At 43.7% G+C, this 23,655-nt stretch overlaps 1 protein-coding gene across 1 annotated transcript; it reads left to right on the forward strand.

The window, feature by feature from the left end:
• Positions 1-374: 374 nt before the first annotated feature.
• On the forward strand, positions 375-20,590 carry hpo (serine/threonine-protein kinase hippo). Its single transcript, XM_050180656.3, has 12 exons — positions 375-702; positions 1,337-1,463; positions 1,845-1,979; positions 4,458-4,520; positions 5,736-5,900; positions 7,017-7,184; positions 8,557-8,694; positions 9,552-9,671; positions 11,871-12,048; positions 13,734-13,927; positions 16,675-17,115; positions 18,930-20,590. Exons 1-12 carry the CDS (start codon positions 689-691, stop codon positions 19,086-19,088), a joined length of 1,902 nt encoding a protein of 633 aa, XP_050036613.1. The 5' UTR covers positions 375-688; the 3' UTR covers positions 19,089-20,590.
• Positions 20,591-23,655: the final 3,065 nt, after the last annotated feature.

Raw genomic sequence — 23,655 nt, forward strand, 5'->3', positions numbered from 1 at the left:
AAGGAAAATTACTATTTTAGGCTGGACGTGTGTGTAATTTAAAGCAAGTTGTGAAGTGCCCACATGATTCGTCACTCGGACGCGCATAAATGCTCCCGGTCAGACCATATCACTCTCATGACGCAGCCGTAGCAAAGGCTGTTATCAAAAGGACAGCTCAACGGTAAGAAAGGAACTCCAGCCACTCCTTCAATAAAGCGGCATTAGATGAAATGGCGCTAAATGAAACGGCTTCGATTTAACAATACTGAAGCCTGAAAACATTTTAAATTGCGCGCCCTCTCTACCATCTTTTATTTTTGTCGACTGTAGCGCCACGCTATGTCTGGCTACTTTATTGAGTAAATGGCGGACCTAGCCATAGCATGTCGTTTGTGGCGCCGCGAAAGGCGAAAGCACTCGGCATAAAGAAAAACTCGCCGGTGCTACCAAGGCGAACTGCCCATCCACCGCTCTGTTGAAAGCGATCGCGAAGTCGTTTGTTGCGGTTGTGTTTTGATGTGTACGTGATGTGTCTCGCTTGATAGTGCACCCTCAGTGTGGTGGAAGTTCTAACCTAAAAGCTTCGTGGGCATCGGAGCATCGCTATGGGTGGCTTGCTGTGAATGACCGTTCGTGGAACTGTGTTTTGTGACAACGTGCTGTGCGGCGAACATGCCCTCAGGAGGCAGGAACTTGAGCGCTCACGATGTCGTCTAAAAGGTCCGTATTGTTTGCGCTTTTTCGGTCCCTGCCCGTCGAGCTTGCTACCGAAAATAGCCTAGGAACCAATGGTTTATTCGGATTCGTTTCGCGTTATTCTTCACTGACGAACATGCGGCGAGTAGTCGGAACTGGCCCTGCCGAAATCACCGTCGTCCGGCGGTGGCAATAGGCGATCGTAGAGCCCGCATCCGGAAGCTGAGCTTTCTCTAAGCCGTCCGCCTTTTGCTATCGTGAGCGCACAGGCGGCTGGGTGAACAGACTGCAAGTTGGCCGTAAATGGGCTGCTAGCCAGCCGCCGTTTTTATTTCCTGTGAGCGACATTCCTGCCAGTCACGTTTTGTAAACCGTTTACACTTCTACGGATATCACGAGAACGCCTCCGGAACGAGTTCCGGCCTGGATTACGCCTCCTTCACGAAATCTCTTTCATACTAGGGTACTTACATGCTTTCGCGCTTGACGTTGCTTGAACAGGTGCGAGCGGGCTTTGAGTATTTGATTACTCACGATCGAGGTAACATTGCTTCATTAACATAAGTTCTTGTGCCTTGTGCTTGGGAGCATGTGCAGCTTGGTGCTGATCTGGGCATCATTTCGAACCGTGCCTCTCTTGTTCCATGCAATGTCCCAGCGAACTAAAGAAACTAAGCGAAGAGAGCCTGACCCGGCAGCCAGAAGAGGTCTTCGACATCATCTGTAAGCTCGGCGAAGGCAGCTATGGCAGTGTCTACAAAGCGTTACACAAGGAGTCTGGACAGGTAACGTGTTGCACAGCGATCATTTTACTGACCGTAGTTATTCACTGCTCTACAGTAGGTTCGCCAATTAGGAGGAACACACCTGACTAAAAAAAAAAAAACGGTTTTTACCGTAGATAATGGAAATTTAATAATGGAAACACTAACGTGGATTAGTTTGATGTGCAGTGTTTATACATGGACGTTCACAGTTTCTTGATGTGCACAGTCCACATATTTTTGTGATTAGTCTTCACGTTAAAACAATATTGATGATTTCTATTAAATCATTAACATGTTATAAATATGAATAACAGGCACCAAGAATTGGTTGCGGCAAAGATGTAACTGATCCTTGCATGCTGATAGATGCTGATAATGACCTGAATAAATGCCATTTAGGTGCTCGCCATCAAGCAAGTGCCTGTGGACACAGATCTGCAGGAAATCATCAAGGAAATTTCTATTATGCAACAGTGTGACAGCCCATATGTGGTCAAGTATTATGGCTCATACTTTAAAGGGTCTGACCTATGGGTATGTGTTTGTTTTTTCACTCTCTCACTTTATCCTTATGCCAGAAACTGGCACTTTGCTTTCTGCAGTTTTTCATTTGCTGTTGGTCGTCATTAGGTCCCTGACCCCTCGTTCACTCTTTGCTCTTTGTATGATGTGAGATCAATTATATGAAACGATGGCTATTCATAATTTTGCTGTGTCTGTTCCATATAAGTTTTTATTATTATGCCACTAACTGATAATATGTTCTACTAAAAGCTTCCGTTGATGTAGCATGGTGTTACCAATGCCATAAAATGTGCACCTAGAGCTTGAGCAACAGCTTTTCTCTTTATATCAGAATACCATGCCTTTTAATAAAGCACAGAATCGGCAAAAGTAATAACCATGTTATGGCAGTAAATTTGGAAGAAAGCAGAATGGCCAAAAGATTGGCAAAGGTCAACTTTTATTCCCTTGATCACACACACACAAAAGGAAGATACGGCTAGTAAGTTCTGTAGGAATCTGCGGGACTTTCATGAAAAGGAAAAAATGTCATCCACCCAACATTAGCACAAAGCTACAAAGAGAAACTGTACTAGTTCATCCAAAAAAGCTTCGTAGTGGAAAATTTGTCCAAATCCAAAGATCAAAACCAGCACCATTGCCCTTCCGAAACAATGAGATGGTTCAATTCCGAGGCAAGGATGAATTTTTCAACTACAAAGCTTTCTTTCTGAGTAACTCGTATTGTTTCTCTTTGTAGCTTCATGCTAGTTTCAGGCACATGTTTTTTTTTTTTCTCAAGTACACACAAAAGCGAATGTTCAAAGTTTCTAGCCACTGCTCTAATATCTCATGTAGGAAAAATCTTTGCACTAAAACAACTCAATCATGGTCAAAGCCATACATGGCAACTGACCAAATGCGCTTTACAAAAGGATGTGCTAGCAGAGAACTAGTAGCAAATAATATAAAATAGATAATGGAAAATTTCATAGGATATTTAAAAAAATCCTTTGTATTACTGTTGCATCAATGGTAGCAGAGCATTTGTCTTGATTAGTCACTCAAAGCTCTAGATGTATATTAGGAAAGTGGGGATGCTCGCCACCACATTTTATAAAAATCTCTACGTCAAGTAGTTATTAACTCAATTTTGCTGAGACAGCCTTTGTTCAAAGTTCAAAAATGTGTTAAGCAAGGCTATACTTTTTTCACATATCTATTTAACTGTTACTGAAATATGTAGTTTGAAATTCTATGCCAAAGGAGGGTGTTGTAGGAGGGGAAATTAGTGGAACAGAAATAAGAGGACTTTCAATATGGAGATGTCATTAATTTAGTGACGGAAAGTGTTAATTACATATCACTACTTAGCGTTAATTACCTAAAAGATTGGAAGTGTAAAGGCAGCCCTCTTGTTAAACCTACATAGAGCTAAAATGATGACAACAGGTCACATTAAATTTTGTCTTACAAGTCACAATAGAAGTGTCTTAGCTTTACGCTTCTAGGGTGACCCCTTGACAGTTTGTAACTTTGGGACACCCCGTCGTGTTATTCAATTTGTACTTGCTCATGTACAACATTACTGTACTACAATCTGACAATATCTGATAAATCTCTTACTATGAAAGGAGTCTCGGTAAGTTATAAAAGACGGGAAAACACAAGATTAATGGCTCCCCTACCTTGGAAGTTTTCGTACCAGCTCGCTGTGATGTCATGTATTTTGTTGGCAACTGCTTAGGCCTAGTTAGTTGTTTATTGGCAAAGGTGGACAAAATTGTATTCTAAGGGAGCCAAAGATTGCACTTAGCAAGTCTAAAGAACTTTCACTGAGCCACAATGTCCCAAATATGAAAAAAGAAAAGAAAAAGAAAAACGAAACTTTTAAATACATGATGGCATGCTGAAGTACAGGCACTAAGGCTTCGACATGAAATTCAGTAAAATGGAACTTTGACTTCAGTTTTCTCTTCTAATCAACATATTACTGCGAAAACAATGAAAGTATAGTTCTGAAAGAATACTATTATCAGTCTAGGCTGGTCTAGCACTTCTATTTAGTGCCCATTTAAACAAAGCACGCTTTGCACAAGTATGAAAGTGTGCCTGCAGGTATGAACCAGCTAGCCCAGCAACACATAAACTTGCTCCTGTTGTGAATCTTCATCTTCGCTTTTCAACCCATTCATTTAGAAAGTCAAGCTAGTTGATCAAGGTGAAATAAAAAGGGAAGGGTAGATGGGGGAGTGAAATGCAGTAAATTAATTGCTTCAAACCACAGTGGCCTTTCAGTGTTCCAAGGGCCGGTACGATGTGCCAGTATCCCTTGTGGAAGCGATGAAATAGCGAAGCTCATCAAAACTGTCTATTGTACATCTTGTAAAGGTGCAATTGAGGCGTTACATTTTCTTTACAATAAAATTGTTGCAACCATTGTTAACTTTAGCATAAATGTACAGCAGTTGTGTTTGTAGGTCTAACAGTTTTTCCCTAATTTGACAGATTGTTATGGAGTACTGTGGTGGAGGATCGGTATCGGACATCATGAGGTTACGGAAGAAAACGGTAAGACTGTTTTCTACTCCTTGTGGTGACTTGCCAAATAGGGTCTCATTCGCATTTCTTATTTACTAAAAGCACTTGCAAGCATTACAGAGCCTGTTACGTTGGCTCTGTGAATACATCATCTCCTAGTTGACCTGCTGCAAATTTGTAAACAAAGAGCATGCTCAGGTACATCTGGAAGTACGTAGGTTGTCCTCTTTCCATTGTCCACTGCAGTTTGGTTCGGTGATCACTTCTTGTTTGGCGATTGTTTTATTTTCTATACAGAAAGTATAGAGAAATGCTACCTTGTATGCCCTTGTTAACAACATGTCGACCTTCTCTATTTCCGATGGTCTCATCATTAGTTACAGGATGGAGATGGGGATCCAACTGACGATTAGTGCCTGGGCCACTCATAACATGTTTTCTTCCTTCACCCTGTAGTATCTGTTGGTAATCCTGCCAATCATCCACAGTACCTGCCCTGTCGATCTTGTTAACTGATCTGTGGCCTGCTAGCACAGCCATCCTTCTGCATGCGTAGCCCCAGCACGTGTACATTATCGACCGCAGGGATGCTATTTTTTTACATGTGGATTTCTATGTTTGATTTGGGTTTACTCTTGCTGGGACTTCTCTGGAGTATCAGGAGCCCTGACTTTGTCGGCAATACTGTTAGGTTCCCTGTTCTCCCATATCCCTGTATTATGCCTGTTGCTTTCTGGAGTGCTTCTTGTTTTTTTTCCTAAAACACACACAAATACAAATGACACATGACGCATGTGTCGACATGATACCCATAAGTGTTGTTTGGATTTGTGTGCATTTTATAACCTCTGTGAAAGTCACAGCAGTGCTACAATTTTTTGTGCTGTAATGTTGGACTGGAATTAAATAACTAAGATAAACAAACTGTAACACAATATTTCATATTGCCAAGTTCACTGATCAGTGCAGCTGGTATGTCTTTGTTTAGAATCAAATGGTGATGCCTGAGCAAGTTCAGCAACTGGTTATGTGTTGATGTTTCATCATATCAATAAGTGGTCACACAAAAGGAAAAGTTTTGTTTCATTCTTGCTGTGCGTGTTTTGTTTCTGCTAGGCAAGACACTTGTGATTCCTGCTGCTGTAAGTGCCAGAATTATTTGTCAGAGTCCAGTTCAGGATATGGAACTGCTATAACTTCTCTGGTCTTGTGGCATTCACATGTATGTGACATGTCTGTGTTCAGCTCACCGAGGATGAAATCGCAACTATCCTGTCCGACACACTGCGAGGATTGGAATATTTGCATCAGCGGCGGAAGATACATAGAGACATCAAGGCAGGCAATATTTTGCTCAACACAGAAGGACATGCCAAGTTGGCTGACTTTGGCGTTGCTGGCCAGCTCACAGTAAGTGCATGCTTGATTGAACTTGGTTCACCACAGCTGGAGTTGGGCTGTGGAAGACATCATGGTGGTTAACTGCTCATTAGTTTTGGTTGCTGGTGGTCATTAAGTGCGTGCTAAAAGCTAATTAAGCAGGCGCTGTTGTAATCCACCCCATCACAGTGCAGTTACCATGGCTGCAGCAGTGAGTAAAGGGTGAAAGTAATTCTAAGCCTGATATTTTGGCTCTATTAAAGAGACTTAAAACATTTTAACTGCCTGTAGCATTGCTTATAAGTGATCCTTGTATAGAGTCTCGTCAAAAGCCTAGAAAATCATAGAAATTGGTACTTGTAAATGAAAGTTGTTCAACTCTGAAAACTTATGAGACGTGCATCTGCAACAGCCATCCCTTTATGCATTCATTGGTGCATTTGTGCAGAGTTTCGGGCATTGTGATTGAATAAGCTGCAAACCAGTGAGGGTAGTGCTTTTTATATATAGAAAGCTGTCATATCAAGGAAACCTTGCTTGTGGAAGTCAACTGTGTGCTTACCACTGAAGCATGTAGCTACCACTGTTGGTGCAGAACACAGTTTTTTATTGGAACTTACACCACTTGATCGCATCATTTCAAAGCACAGAAACAAAGTGCCTATACACTGTGTGAGGCTAGCTGCAAGGATGGCAGACGTTCCTGATCTGTGCTTGATTTTTTATGCATGTGAGAGAGGAGGCTGACAGCAAACTGTTTGCCTTCCTCCTACACCCAGCTTTTTCTTTGTCATCTGTCTGGGACTGAACTAAAGAAAAGTTATGAGGAAAGGGTTGGCTAGTCATCGCTGAGATCTGTCATTTTGCTTCTGGTTTAGAGGTTTGCCGAAGGTGAGGGGCAGAAACTAATGATAGCATAAAATACAGGACAGAACACTCATCAAAAATGAAACAAAGCCTTAATCATGAAGTGGCAGGCAGCCTGCATAGTGTTGTTTGTACTTATTGAGACAATCTGCAGTCATCTATGTGACAAAGATATACATGAACCAATGCACTACGGCATCTGTCTGTCCCCTAGGTTGCAAGGCTATTGTTCTTCTGTTGTAACATCAGAGATGTGAATCCCCCCCCCCATGTCTGCAGGACACCATGGCAAAGCGCAACACTGTGATTGGCACACCATTCTGGATGGCGCCAGAAGTGATCCAGGAGATCGGCTACGACTGTGTAGCGGACATCTGGAGTCTGGGCATCACAGCTCTGGAGATGGCTGAGGGGAAGCCTCCCTATGGGGACATTCACCCTATGAGGGCAAGTCATGGCGGACGCCTAGAATGTCATTGTTAGTAGCTGTCTGGTGATGTGTGGCAGGTCTTAGGTTTCAAGTTTTTGGGATCTTTCTCTGTCAGAGACTGAGCTGAGACAAGAGTGCTGAAGATAACAACAACAACAAACAGATTGGAACAAAACACAGATTGGTTTGAGTTGGAATCGGGACGCTTTAATCAAAATAATTTTTGTAAATGTGTGCATACACACACATTAACAGACTGGTTTGTAAAACAGCTTACAGCACTGAACTGCTTCACAAACCAGTCTAGTCCAGTAGAATTCCATTGTTGGCCTAACATGTAATCAGGCAATGTAGTGCACAAGGGGCCTAACAACACAACATAGGTCTTCCGACTCAATTTAATCGAAATGCTAGCTTTTTATGCGCAAATGAATTAAATTCTTGTTATGTGAAAATTAATCTATGTGCCACATACATTACAGTGTCAGGCAATTTAATTGAAGTAGTGAGGAAATAGTGTTCACGCAGGACCGTAATATCAGTAACTGATCAACAGATGTCAAAATGTGCAGACAACAAAATGTGCCGACAGCAATAACCCTATTACTAAATTTATTGGCAGTGATAAAGATGATTTTAATTGCCAAAGAACGAGGCCAACTCGAAACACGAAGATAGTGATGGCAGTTTGGTATTTATTCAAAGTGAGGAAAATGGGTGTGAAAGCGTTACTACTAGTGTAAAGTGAAAAAGTTTTACTACTTGTATTTACTACATGCTATACAAGATAAGTGTATGTAATTGAGTTGAAAACAATATTGCATGAATGTTTATCTCACAGGTCAGCAATGCTCTAGTTGTACAGCTTTTCTTGGAGTTCTCTTTTCATTAGTGTTTCATAGTTACTTTCTGTGCTTTGGCACTGGTGCATTAGTCAAGCATTCTAATTATGAACGCTTCATGTAAAGACATAAGGTTCTTGAATCATTATCCACCTTTGTTTGCATTTTTTTTGTGACCTCATGAGTAAGGCAGTCCGTACTACTACATTGCGTGCCCCTCTCTTGCAGAGCTTATTCGAAGCACACTTTGTGAGAGAATGAGCATTACAGTATTGCTACTCCATCGTTAACTGCTATGACTATGTTAGAACAGGTAATTGGGTGAGTTGGTTAAACATTGTAAGACTTGAACGTGCAAATAGAAGGAGGAATACAGAGGACATAGAATGTCGTCTGCGCATCATGTGCATTCCTGCTTGCGGCATCAAGTACTTGTGTATCCAAGCCTTGTGCTACTACTACTACTACTACTACTACTACTAATACTAGTACTACTACTGCTGCTACTACTACTACCGCACTTACTTAGTAAAAGTTCATGTTGCAGGCAATCTTCATGATTCCCACCAAACCTCCTCCATCATTTCGGGATCCAGACCGGTGGTCGCCGGAATTCATTGATTTCGTCTCGCGGTGCCTGGTCAAAAACCCAGAGGAGAGGGCCACAGCATCGGACCTCCTTCAGGTAGTGTGCATTCAAACGTAAATGGAGCATTCAAATGTACCCTGTTTTCGCTGCTCTTTTGAGCCCCTAACCAAAAGTGTATGATGCATGGAAGAGAGTCGAGTCACTACAGAACTGGTGCCATGCTGTGCACTGGTGGCATGGCTAAGCTATAGTGACATCTTTCGTTGTTTGTTTAGTTTTATGTTGTACGTCTTCTGTGTTGAACATGGGGAACATTGCAGACGACAGGAAAAGTTACATGAACGGGGCAGATGCATCGACTGCCAACTGATCTTTAATTGGGGTCATACAACGTATTAGGCACACCTGACACATTGCTATACATAAGTGGCTTGGTCAACTGGCAAGAGAACGCAGTGAAAACAAAATAATTAGAGGGCAAAGTCCAAGGTGGGAAAAATTAGGATTTAATGAATGTGAAACTAGAGAGGGACCAACAACACAACAAATGTAATAGACTACAACAGCACTGAACAAAATAAAGCAAAAAGATATTTGTAATTGCAAATAAAAATGGTTGATGCTCAGCGCAACAAACCTGCTGTTATCAATTGTCCCTTCATCTGCACGTTTGCCTTGCTTAACAAAGCCAATATTCTGCTTTAATTTTGCTATTGCAAAATATGCCCTAAAGTTATTAGAAGTATAATCAGAGCATTTTTAGCTCATTAGCAAAATTATTGTTAGTTTTTCTTGCTGCTAATGCTTGCTTAGCCACATAGCTCACCTGCAAGAACAACAGGACCCTAGATATGACTGTTTCTTTTTTGAGGTGTCCTACATAAGGAAAGCACCTGGTATTGGGTTATGAAGCTTGGCATGGCCTTTATCGTTTCTTTGCAATTTGTCTACAGCATGTCTTCATCAGCAATGCAAAACCTGTGGCGATCCTGCAGCAGATGATTGTTGAAGCCAGGGACATTCAGGAGGATGAGGCATTCCGCAAGGACAGGAGAGGCAGCACCGGTGAAGCGGTCAGTATTTTTGCTATGCTTCTCCAATTATTAACCCTTTGAGGGTCAATTTTTTTCACGAGATGCAACCGCCTCGGGTCAATTTTTTTTATTGCAGATTCCAATTCTTCTTAGGGAATTATTTCGTAATTTTTCTAGGGTAACCGTAAAGTGAGAAAAAATATTTTGCATTGGTATATATGTACTCTTAATTCATGAATAACAACGATAAAAAAGGAAATACACTTATAAGAATTGAAAATTTTATGCATGGTTATAGTTCAAGGCTTTGAAAATGCACACACGAGAATATTTCGCAAGACTCAAATGTTCCTACTCTTACACTAATATGTACATCCATAGCGTAATCGAACTGTGTAGGCGCACCCAGTCAAGAAAACTGTGTGGTTGTGTGGCCGTCAAAAAAGCAAAACTTGTGACAAACTTCCGCTAATCTTCATCTTATCGCCAACCAAAGGCAATTAGTTTTAGCGAGTCTCCAAAAAAAAAAAAAAAAGCAATGGAAACGCATGCACGGCGGCATCCTTCCTATATGCACCCCTGTGAGCACTAAACGAGCAAGAAACAAGCGTTCACCCTTTCAGCAATTAGTAATGAGATAGACATGAGTTTTGCAATCACAAGAAGCCGAAACCGCTCACAGAACAAAACCCAAGCCGCTGCCCACCCATGCGTGCGCCAATGCACGAGCAGTATTATATAAACGCACGGGAGCAAACTAGCGTTAAAACAAACCATGCAACAGAAAGTGAGAGAGGAAGGTGCACGAAAAAAATTTCCTGTATTCCCACATAGTGGCAGCACATGACAGAAAAGAAAAAGTTCGGAAATTGGATTGGCGCGCTTTTTAAGTATACGGATGGCGCTGTAAATATACGGCACCGACCGTTTTGGAGTTCGTTCGCGGCGCCATATATTTACGTCATTGACCCTCAGAAGGTTAAAAAAAAATTTTTTATGAGCATGTGTACAACCATTGCATTCTTTCGGTACTAACATAGGGGGCAGAAACTTGGAGGTTAACTAAGCTGCTTGAGAGGAAGTTGAGCACCGTGCAACGAACAATAAAACGAAAAATTTTAGGCATGCCATTAAGAGACAGCAAGACAGTGGTGGGGATTAGAGAGCTAATGAGCGCAGCCGATATTCTAGTTGACATTAAGAGAAAGAAATGGAGCTGGGCAGGCCCTTGCTCCTTGTTGCTGCTTCTAAAAGATGTACCAAAGAGGTTATCGGTGAGCCATCTGGGAGCATCAGAACCACTGTTCTAAGCAATGCACATTCTGGAGATGTGATGCCTTTCAGAAAACCAAGGGTTGTTTTCCCCGGTTTCTGGCTGCTGACTTGCCACTAGAGGAGGCGATTTAAAGCTATAGTGAAGAAAAGGTAATAATGAAGACATCTACACAATTAAGGCATTAAAAAAACAAAATTACAAGCAAGTAATCACCATAATTTCTTTGTAGTTCTGCTAAACGTTGAATGTTTTTGAGCCAAAGCCTGGTCACGTCCCCTCAAGAAGTTACGAACACTTCTGCAGGAAATGTTTCAAGGGAATGGTTTCGCATGTAGTGATGCATTCTTTTTTCTTAAAGAAAAAGGGGTTGTACAGCTCCTCTTCGGAGTCGCCTGTAGAAGAATGGCACAAGTGACTGCCCGACGCAAAAAATTGTGTGGCGCTAACAATTGCCTTGAAACGCGCCTGTGGTGCTGGCTGCCTAACGATGGTCTCAGGCTTCTTTAATATGTATTGGCTTACTGTATAGACCTGTGTAAAGGCCATTTCTTTACAATTTTGACGAGGTACGGCCCTTACGCAGAACTGAACTGTTTGGTCAAAATGGTGCTGGCCCAGCCGGCGACTTGTGTACACCCGGGCTCTTGCCATCTAGTAGTGGCATGCAGAAGTATGCAGCGCACGGAAATTTGCCGAAGCGCATGCATGGCATCGAGGCACTATAAGCAATTGCTTCTCCATCGGAAATTTTTTTTCCCCACATTTTGGGTTGCCAAGTTGGGGGTGCGGCTATACGGTATGTCTGTCATTGTGCGGTGTTGTGAAAAAGGCCATGCAAGATGACTATATGGAATGAAGGTAATGTTAGGCCTCCCTTTACAAAACCCTACTGTAGCTTTGTTCACTTTGCCGTTGATGATTGGTCATTGAAGTAACTGATTACCGTGTTCTTTGTGCCACAGTTTCTTGATGATGACGAGGTGGATGCTGGCACGATGGTGAAACTGGACGCTGATCCAGGCACTTTGGTTCCTGACAGAGGGGCTGGTGGCGATGCCCCAATGAACAGTGATCTAGAGTCAGACCTTGGTACGTTGATCATCAACAGTGATGGCGAAGAGGATGACTCTACCATGAAACGTGAGGCCTGGACTACATTCTTTTCCTGTTGTTGTGATTACAGTTGTGTTTGGATTGCTCGGGCTGGGTAAGCTAATGTGTGCTCTGTGTTAAAGCTTGAGAGAGATGAGTTCTAGCTTCTAGCTGTGGGGCATATCACGAGATCAAAGGACAAGAAACAAACGGGAGTGAATGCTGCCCTCTCTAGCACTGCCGCAGAGTGTCACAAGTGCTCTGGTTGATGAAGTGCCGATGCCACGCTGGCATTGTCTGGCAGCAGGAAAGGTTAAAAATTAAATTAGTAGTGGGGGACTGCGGATTGATTTCGACCAGCTGGGGTTCTTTACCTTGCATCCAATGCATGGCACACGAGCATTTTTGCATTTCACACCCATTGAAATGCGACTGCCGCGACCAGGATTCAATCCCGCGCCCTCAGGCTTAGCACCGCAATGCCAAAGCCACTACACCACCACGGTGGGTAGCGGGAAAGGTAACACACCAGTTGCCATTGTTGCCATGGCAGCCATGCAATGTTGCCATGTGTGCTTTTATTTTTGGCTAATGATCGCATTAACTGAATAACCATTGCTCTGTAATTTTTGTCACACAGGACACGTCTTCTGTACGGGAGCCACTGTGAATGTCGGCATTTAAATAGCAATATGGGCCTGTCATATTCAGATCACAACTGTTCCTATCAGTTTATGCGTTTTTCTTAGAGCAGTTGAGGGCAGAGTTTTGACGAAGCACTCGGTGTGACTTGAGGTTCAGGGCACGTCATAAAAAGGGAAGGATCTCATTGCTACAGTACCGGTAGTGCATATCCCTGTCTAAGCCTGCACAGGATTTTCTGAGTGTCCTTTGTAGAAATTCTAACCTAAGGCATGTTTCTCATGTTAGCTTGCCATGAAAATACATTTCTCAGGCTTACTTGTCTTAGTTGGCTTTTGTCGCGGTATTATTTATTTTCTTGTTTAATGTCCTCGAGCACTCTCGCGACCCACCACTGAGTACGTCATAACACATAATAAGGGGACATTACATATTCAGTGGATCACGGCTAACAGTTGAGGAAAATGCTGCAATAGTATGTCAACTTAGTGCTGTTCATACTTGACATGGCGCCAACCGTTGACCGGAACTAAGACAGCTTTTATAATCGTGTACAAAGAGTAATTTTCAAGACCAAATAGAATACGAATGTAATATAGTACCAAAAATGAATTCAATCGAATATTGAATTGTTTCTAAATAATGAACCGCCATTTTCACCATTAATGTGCTAAAACAGTGTTGACATGTCAGTAGTCACTGCATTAGCAAGTTTGTCATTATGCGGCCCATTATGAAGTACGCCTTATTAAAACCTCAAATGGAGCATTATAAACAGATAAGCTAGATTCTTCGGAGCATACGTGGTAGTGAAATGGCAGAATGCGGGTTTCTAAAAGGCAGTCTTGCCAGCCTGTTTGCATCTGCATACACTTTCAAGACTAAAATGGATATGCACGTTGACTGCAGCAATGGCAGGGCAAAGAAGGTGCTTTTCTTCATTTGGTAATGGTCGCTGCAGGTGGTGTCACTATAATAACAGATGATGTTTACAGTCAAGCATACTAAGATTTAAGGAGGCTTAATATTTGCGCACCCCTAAGGTTGTACCCCCTGTGTAACGATCCGACCGGCCTATCTCATTGTGGCAGGTCACGACACTTCCACTGGGGAGCGCAAAGAGAGCTATCGGCCGTACTTTCTGGACCACTTTGACAAAAAAGAGCGGGAGCAGCAGGGAAGCAGTGGAAGCAATTCCAAGGCGTCACCGCGGCACGACGGCACTCCGCACCCAAACTATTTTCCTCAGGACCTGTCCAAGGCACTGGCAGCCACTGCGCCACAGGTGAGCCAAGTTCAGGCTTTGCTTGCTTTGAGTGCTTTGTCATGTGCAGTAAAAGCTCGTTCGGGGCGTGAGCATGCGCGCACCCATGCCACGTCACGTTGGCGTGAACAACAACGTCTGTACGTACTTCGAAGCACTAGTGCAGCCAACGTAACTGGACGCGGCCAACACGGTCCTGCGTGCCCGACGTCGAGATGGCTCTTCCTCCAATCGCACGTTCGTTGCGCTGACTGGCGCGGAGAAAAAAAAATGTCGCAGTTTCGCCTGAAAAGCGAAGCATCGGTTGCGATAGCAAATTAGTAGATAGCTGTGCGAAGTAAGGATAGTAGTTTTATCAGCCGTATAAATTTATAAACATTCGCTTACTAACTAAATTAACAAGCATGGTGTCACACGCACACAGGTAAGCATGAACACATCTCGCTCGATGACCGCGAAACTCGCTGAGAAATGCCGGAGTGAGGACACGCGGCAGTAGCAGCGAGCGAATTGACCGTTGTACAGCTCTCGCTTCAATGTGAATGAAACGTAGAAAGCACGTTGCTTACGAAGCTACCGGCACTACGCGCACTCTGCAAACATCGCAGATCGCTTTAAAGATAGTTGTTTGATGTATTGATACTTTGTTGGACGAACCGCGGCGGCTATTTAGAATTAGGGAGCTGTGAATTAACGAGCTTTTACTGTAGAAGCAAGAAGATTTTGTTTGGGTATAAACAAGATGTGGTCTAGACAACTTGTAATTAGCGGTGTGTGATTATTCGAAATCTTGGATGCAAATCATGTCATGTTTGACTTGAAACAATGCAGAAATTAAGCACAAAATCTTTCTTTTTTTTTTAAGTGGTTAAAGTGAACAGACAGTTAATGTGGTGTGGAGGTCTACATCTCGACAGTTCAGAGTTTTAACAATCTACATTTTCCAGTGCAGGTATTGGGCATCACGCATTAGCTTCTCTACTGGTGCAGGACAGCTTGCAGGGCAACATCCACTGTACTCTCCTTTCACTCAATAAACCTCTCAAGTTTGAGAGGTTTAGCACCCCATGTGGGCAACAGGTTGGAGTGAATTCGCCGAGTTTTCCAACTGCCCATATTAAAAGAAGAGAGAGAGGCCAGGGAAAGACGCTGGCCATTAACAGCTCGTGTTTTCTTTAAGACTCGCAAACTCGGTGAATAAGCAGAAAAAAAAAACACAAGATTTAAAGGAGTAGCCAGCACCCCCAAGACTTCTCTGTTTCAACAGACCTTTTCTTTGCTGACATGCAACGAGATTGAGAACCTAAATAAGGAAATATATACCTACATGAACTGATTGGAAATATACCGTATTTACTCGAACCTAATGCGCACTTTTTTTCCCGATAAAACGGGTCCAAAAATTGTGTGCGCATTAGAATCGAGTACAACCCTAAATCTGCTTTACCATATCACCATCGGCATTTCAAAAATGGCTGCCTCGTATGCACTTCAAGCCTAGCTGCTGTAGCTTTCTCCATGTGCTGAAGTATGTGTGCCTAGGCAATGCTTCCTTTGGCTTAGGTTAGTGCACCGTCTGTCTTCCCGTTTTCTGTGTTTGCTCTATCAGCATGGAAGTGCCGACTGCAAAGACATGCTGAGTTCATCACGATGTCGCAATTAAAATGAAAGCGATCACAGGTGCGGAGACAGACGGAAATCGGGCCGCATCACGGGCGTTCCGAGTTCCTGAATCTTGAGAGCGCGCCTGGTGCAAACAGGAGAGGCGTTCTACGCCGGCAGCTGCTACGTACAGCGCGGCTGCGCGGCCCCTATCTTGAAAGCGATCTGCAATGGAGGCAAGATTCTACGCATCTGGGTGCACTGTGCTGTGTTCCCGTCGCTTAGTTCGTGTTGAAGCGAGAGGCCGCACAAAGGTCACTTCCCTCGCTGCTGCTACTGCACTTCCCCACTGTAGCATTTAAAGAGTTTCCGTGATCATTGAGTGAGACGGGCATGTTTGCTTGTACGTGCGTGGCACCATGCTTGTTAATTTAGCTAGTAAGCGAATGTTTAAAAGTTTATACGGCCGATAAAACTGCTATCCTTACTTTTCGTACAGCTGTCTACTAATTTGCTGTGATAATCGATGCTTCGCCTTTCGGGCGAAACTGCGACTTTTTTATTTATCGCAACTTTAGTCCATTGGGAGTAAATCTTGCTTTTTCCAAATGAGAGAAAGTTGTATTTTTGTATGAAAGAATGAGGTGGCGCGGTCCTGTAACGGACTTTTTTTTTTAGGTCACGGCAAACAGGTACATGTTACAATCGAAGGCACTTCTTTTTTCTTTTGATCACGGGAAAGGGGCGCGTTAGAATTGAGTAAATACGGTAGCTGACACAAGGGCGTTTATTAAATTGTAAACACACAAGATGACATTGTGGTTGGCTTGTAGGTGCACCACATGACTTTGCTTCCTTATAGCCCTTGCTAATAGGCAATGCTGGGGGGAGGGGACACTGTTGCCGCCAAGGTCTTGACTTGATGGCCAAAACGAAACATAGCATTAACACTCATGCATTGGTGTCATGACAAAGTCGGAAATCATCCTCACACCCAACTCTACGTAACTCAAAAGCTCAGCTTGTATTGAAAGGGTCCTTTGAAGCTGTGAGAGTAAATGTGCAAGTTGCAGGACACAATTCATGAAGCATGGCACTTGTTTAGGCAGCATCATATGATGTTTGGTCGTTCCTTACTTAACGTGCACGCTCTCTCTTTGCTGCAGGGCCTGATTCGGCCACCAGCAACAAGCCACACAGGCAGTGCCTATGTGCACCAGGAAGTTGCTCAGGCGGTGCCCACCTGTCAGGAACACTTCGCGCAACAGCTTCAGCGGCAGCTGAACCAGATGAACACGCCCCTGCCAGCCAGCGTGGCATCTCAGGCCGAGCTCCTGCTGCAGCAGCAGCAACAGCAACAACAACAGCAACAACAACAGCAGAGACTCTTTCAGCAGCAACAGCAACACCAGCAGCAGTTGCAGCAGCTTCAGCAGCTTCAGCGCATGCAGCAGCAACTACAGCACGGACAGATGCAACCGCCCCTGCACAACCAGATTCAGCAGCCACAGCAGCAGCTCTCTGCCGCCCAGTCACCCTCTCACATGGATATGGTGCAAGTACCAAGGTTCCAGCAACGCGGCTACATGGAAGGTGACTTCGATTATGTGAGTGTAGTTTATTATTTGTTTCCTGTGTGCCCTGTCCATGCGCAACTTGGCTAACTGTGAAAGCTGTAAGAAGAGGAAGCTTACAGTGACTAAAATCACCATGGTACAAGGTTGGGGGCACAACCCACAATGTTGCACTCCTGAACACAAGTTTGTAGGTTGGATTCCCGGCCAAGGCTACTGAATTTTATTAAGGTGGAATGTACAAACGCTCGTGTACCTGCTTTGCGTGCACGTTAAAGAACCCCTAAGGTTTCAGAATTAACCAGGAGTCCTTCACTATGCTGTCCCTGATAGCCCACTGCACACCTTCGATACGTTAAACAGGGCAATTTTGCAGAGCATGCCAATGGTTCAGTCAGCAATTGGCATGAGATGAGAAGGTAAAATCTAAGCAATAGGCTGCACTGGCCCATGAACAAGTATGAAGCATCGGCAGTTAGTGTCTTCAGAAATATAGAACTCTTTATGTACTACCTAAATAGAAATTTAATGCTAGCTTTACTTTTCACATCACAGTGATCGACGGGTGTTCCCAAGTTTCATTGTACTGTACATGCCAAATCAAAACAAGATTTGTCATCTGCTCTTATCAGATTACCAATTTCATTGTTGTTGTAGAACCTATGGACAGAAGCAGGCTGTTGCTTTTCACTTTGAACTGCAGACAACGTTGACACCGCTTTTGAGTGGTTCTGTAGGCTAATTGATGCTTGCTGCAAGACGCAAAAGGGTGCAGGACACATAATTTTGTTGCAGCAATATACACAGTACGTAGCTTGGTCGTCTGGCACCCGGGGCCGATAGCTCTTCTGTCATCACCCCCCCCCCCCCCCCCCCGGGTGTAGACGAGAAAGGCGAGAATATTGACAATTTTCGGGTGTCTTCAGACATATATGACACCCCCACTACTGGCCCCGTGCACCTGCCCTCCCCCCCCCCCCCCCCCATTGCTACGCCACTGAATATACATCAAGTCAACAACCAATTTGCCCGGCAACAAATTTTAATACATTATAGTTGAGTAGTGACATTGTTCCATTGCTGCCGTTCAGCAAATATATTAGCGATGCATGCACGATGATCTTTTGTGGGAGCATGTTCCTAACAAATGTTAGCTGCAAGCTCTTTACTTATGTCATGCACTTCGTCTCTCAAAGTGACTTTAATTTCTTGTTTCTTCATGTACTTCAAGTAAATATATTCATCACATTTGCCATGTGGGCGCTATTTTTCGCAGACCACATGAAGAAAATTTAGCCTGCAGGTTTGGTAGGCTTGTAGTAACAGCTCCGACATTTCCAAATTTGAAGAAGTAATAAGCTTGCAAAGTGGTATAGATTGATACAGCGAAAATTTTCCTTCAAACGCAGCAAGTGTAACAAGCATAGGTTGGCACACTCACAAGTGCGCCAACTTGATCCACACTTATATCTCGGGGTTTGAGTGGGCGCGAGAGTGAACGGGAGTGAGGGCTGGTGAGTTTGAAGGTACGTCAGTAAGAACAGGAGTGCCGCTTAATGTGAGTATGAACGAAAGTCAATGACAGTAGGTCTGAGCGGATGTGCGTATCAACATGAGCGATTGTCAATGAGTGCCGATGAGTGGCTACCGGTAAGTCTGTATGGAAGTGAGTATGAATGTGAATGACTGCCTACGAGTGTGGGTGAGTACATAGAACCCAGAAAAATATTAGTGGGTATGAGTGGGCCGACCTATGAATGCAAAACAGTATTATGTGCGTGCTTTGTGAGCATATCTTAGTCAGTTAGGAATGGCAGTCACATGTACACTTTCTGTGGCTTCAACAGCTCAAGTATCTCAGCTACGAAGAGCTTGGTCATCGCATGTCCAGCCTTGACTCGGAGATGGAACGGGAAATCGAAGACCTTCGCCGCCGCTACCATGCCAAGCGACAGCCTATTTTGGACGCTATGGACGCGAAGAAAAAGCGGCAGCAAAACTTTTAACTCGGGACTGCCTTCGTCCTAAAGTGGATGTCTTGTGCTTGCCTTGGACACTGCCTTTGAACTGAAGATGAACTGGTTCGAGCCTTGTCTTTACAAAGTATCTCATCCTGGGAAGAAGCTTGAAGCAGTGAGCATGTTTTAGTAATACCTTGCCCTCAACGTATTTTAACTTAAAAGCTGCATCACAGATACCCCGTGCTCATTTTCCCATCGCAGTGCTCTCAGATTCTCACTTGGAATACATTTTGCTGTCTTGAAGAGAAAACCAAAACTGATAAGACACTACTCACTTGAGCACTCAGGGCCTTTTACCTGCTAGCATATTTTAGCAGGCCACTAAAAGGGGTACTTATGCAATTTTACTTTATTTCTGTTCCTTGAGCCATACTCTTGTAGTTTAGTTCCATTTACTGGCACTCTTCTTTCATGTTTCAAAACTTCAGTGGCATTTTTTTTTCCACCTTAGAATATTCTAGTCCAGGTTCCTGAAGGCATTTCTAGAAGAAAACTGTGTACTGCAGTTTTCGCAGGCAGCCTGAACATTGCACCATTGATTGTAGTATACATGGTCATTGAATTGATTGTGTTACGAAAAGGAGGTCAGAAGTCGAAATTTATCTTATTTAGCTGTTTGCATACTTATCCGAGCTCTTATTATGTTTGCAAAAACAAACCCTTTGCACATCTGACTGGAAGGGCAGGTAATGACTTATGTGTGGTTAACCAAATCCTGTGTTAGTAGAGCAAAAGCTTTCAACTTGATCGCTACATCTAATGACATCATCGTGTGCAAAATAATTGTTTGGTTTGCGTTCTTTTAAGATCAGCAGTAATGTATAGTCTAGATGAGCGCATACCTGAGGTTATGTGCATTTGGACCTGCTTTAAGCAACCAAGGCTTTTACCCTTCGTGTGTCATGTTTTTTGTTTATTTTTATATGTTGATCGATATACAAACTGGTCTTATATTGCCTTTACTTCGATAATAGGTTTTAGCTATGTTTTTGGGCATTTATTAAGTGGAAAGTGCATGTTGAACACTCTTGCAAATTCTTTGTGCTTTTTATTTTGGTATTTCTCAACTTGGACAAACAAGCATCATGCTGTCTCTGTTGCCATGGGGTCCTCTGTGACCATTGTACCTTTGACTCACTTTCACAGGTGTGCCTAGTCGTGATATGTACTTCTTTAGAAATGTTTCGTCATGCCACAAGTGGAAAAGTGAACTGATTTTCATTTTGCATACTGTGCTTTAGATGTGACTCTTTTTTGGACGGCTGCAGATTGTGAAACCTTGTACATATGCAGATTTATAGATGAGCTGCTAAGTAAACCTGGAAGTGCCTTGTCTTTGCTATATTGTAACAGTGATGGATCGTGTCAAGAGTAGACCATAGCTGTAATCTTTGTATGGCTGGCAGGCATTGCTGGTAACAAAAAAGTATGAATTTCTAGTGTTTTTTGTAGTGCACTTGGAACAAACATGATCATCTGACTGCTGATGTATTGCGTGGCCTCTTTATGCTGGGACCTTTCTCAGCTGTTCCATGTCATTGCTTTGTAGTTGCATTGCAGACTACCAGTGAAAATGGCCTTCTACAGGACATTTCGTTCATGGCATTGAAAGGGTTGCTTGTGCTAATCCTAATGTATTGGATAGCAATTAGTTACATGTTGCTTTCTGAATGATGGAGTATCTACTGAATATGTTGACATAGTAAGATGATATACATGGAATGTCTTCTACCAAAAAGGCATTAGCAGTAGTTGAACAAGGAATGTCAATCACTTCAAGTCTTCTTTTACAGTGAAGCTGTTGTGGAGAGTTCCGCAACAGTTTTCATTCGACGAAGGCCGGCATGGTTGATACCAAATGTAAATGCAATGTGACACATGTAGAAGGTCCGCATTCGCTTTGAAGCACAATGATTAGTGATTATAAAATAAAGGTTACCTACTTTATATCTCGTTCAAAAAGACAACTTATGTACACAGTATTTTTAACCAGCAATTCTGAATTTTTTAATCTCGCGTCACGTTACACTGCCTCTATGTTGGAGGTCAACTAGGTCAACAGTGGTACAAACTAGGTGTTTGTACCACTGTAGTGGTTAAAGTTGGCACCAGTTGGCGTAGCCTGCATGGTAACCTTCACTAAGAACAGCCAGCCATGACCAACAACTGCTGTGTTCGAGCGAGGCCGTGAGCCAGCAAACACAGTCCTTGTATTTCCCAAGGGTGTGATAACTCGCTTACAGGGCTTCGCTGTCTTTGATGTATGAATTCTCAGATTGGCATATACATCTGTGAAGGATTTTTTTTTTTTCGTTCTTTTATCAGGGAGGTGTTTGCTCTACATTTCCCTGCACTTCTTGACGCATGCAAGGTAGCTCACTTTACATCAAAACGCAATAACTTTAAGCAAAAAAATAATTATAAATACGCCAGTACTGAAACTGTAGTGGACAGCTCGGAGGGCCATTTCTCATGACATCACTGGTGACACTCCAGCAACAGGTGAGCCAGTAGTAACATCTAGAGACAAAAAATAAACGTTCTTGCATACTGTTGGCAGATTCATGAAATGAAAAAAAAAGTTGTTTTATGAAGGTTTCATTTCTGCGAAAACCTTTGTGGAAGCACTGACGCTAAACACAGTTGCTTTAGGGCAGTAAGATTCCACACTTTATTTTAAATATGGCTTCACAAGATGCTGGTACTAGTGTTGCTGCCTCCTCATGATAGGGCAAGCACAGGGGGCAGGATTAGGAGTGCGCCAGTCAGTCGTCAAAAAAGAAGAAGAAAGCGACCTGTAAAAGTGGTGCCGAAATTTCAAACGCCATGCAGTATGTCGTCGGATATTTCGAATGGGGTCCGGGCACGCATTGTCACAAACATGGCGGCCATGAACGAAATTGCCACCGTTCAGGTTGTCACTTTCGTTGGCGAGGCCGAGATTTTCGCCTACTCGGGGCCAAACTGCACCTTTGTTGCCGACGAAGCAGTTTCTGGTCAAGCCTCGCAGCGTTAATGGCCGTGACGAAAATGAGATGCCCCTGAAAACTGGCTGTTATTGTTCGTGCGAGTGCAGTGTGCTGGAATACTGATTTCCTAATACACTGTGCTATAGTATACTACGATATTAATACTCTAGTATGGTACCAGTACATCAGCCACCAGGAAAACCAACTCCATCCAGTGCTGCGAGGGTTACAGCCACTCAGTAGAGAGCTTTAGGTTAGGGGACGCAAGCGGCTTGTGTACGCAAAAACTAGGGGCGACGGTACTGCGCAGACCCACACGTAGGGGTCTATGCATGCGCAGTACCACGGCCCCTAGTTCTTGCGTACGCAAGCCGCTTGCGTCCCCTAATCTAAAACTCTCTAGAGCCACGCTGCACATTTCGGGGAAGGGAGGACGGCTCTTTGATGGAGTTTCCGTTCAGTCAATGTTGTGCAGAGGGCGATCAGTGGTGGATAATAGAGGGGCGCTTCCATCTGGTTCTCAGTTCTGGGTTGCGTTTATCAGGGCTCATATCTTGTCCCCAAACAGCCGTCTCATCTGTCTTGCTTGCGCTTCACTTCTTTAACACTTTGCTGCCTGTATCTCTTAGGTCGAGTACGACATGTTCGTTTCAGCTTGGCATACCACTCCCGAGTCTTGAAAGGAAATCACTGGGTGCGCAGCGCTAAGTGAAGGAAGAGAGCGCAAGGTATAGATGAAGATTATTGTTTGCGGACAAGATAAGCCCCTAATGTTTCAAGTTTTTACGATATAGCTTATATTTATTTATTTAGCAATGCTGTAGGCCTTGGCAGGCCCATACAGGGGTGGGTTACAGGGGTATTCACAGTTTCAATCACTGTATACAATCACTATTACATTGCATTGCATGGCATTAGGGAGATAGCAGCAGTAAAAGCGCGGCCCTCACATCGAGCCGCGAAATCAGTAGCAGTAATGCCCCTCCACCCACGTGCCACCGAACCTGGTGGGTGCAAACGTGTACACGGATGGGTATCAAGTAGCAGCGTAGAAGGTATAACCTTTAGTGAGTGCCGAAACGTCGCAACGTCCTTCTCCCACGTGACCACCTGCGACGAAAGCCTGCAAGGTCGCGGGGAAGCTGCTCCTCCCAGCCAGCAGGGTGTGGCACTCACTCCTCCCACCTTTGGGATCAGCCCACTTTTCCCCAGTCCTATCATCGTGGCAGCTAGGGCTTCGAGATGCTATGGGACATTGTACCGCCTCTGTGGTTGGCCGGTGATGTAAGGGAAAAGGTTGTAACATAGGATAAATCAGTCGTCATGCCATCGTCATCGTGCCTTTGTCACCATTTGCTTGCCTTACACCAAGGAGGCTATATACGAACATCGTTGCCTCACACCATATTGTAAGTATCACTTTGCTGAAACTCATATTGATGCTATAGGATAGCCAGCTATCTGCAAAATACCTCGCATAACATTGATTCTCACACTGCGTGGGAGCTGCATCTTCTTTTTTTTCTTTTTTAGTCGGGTTTACATTGCCTGCCAGTGCCGACTGACTGCCGAACCCCTTTCCG

Source organism: Dermacentor andersoni, chromosome 7, assembly GCF_023375885.2.
Source record: "Dermacentor andersoni chromosome 7, qqDerAnde1_hic_scaffold, whole genome shotgun sequence".
NCBI classification, from domain to species: Eukaryota; Metazoa; Arthropoda; class Arachnida; order Ixodida; family Ixodidae; genus Dermacentor; species Dermacentor andersoni.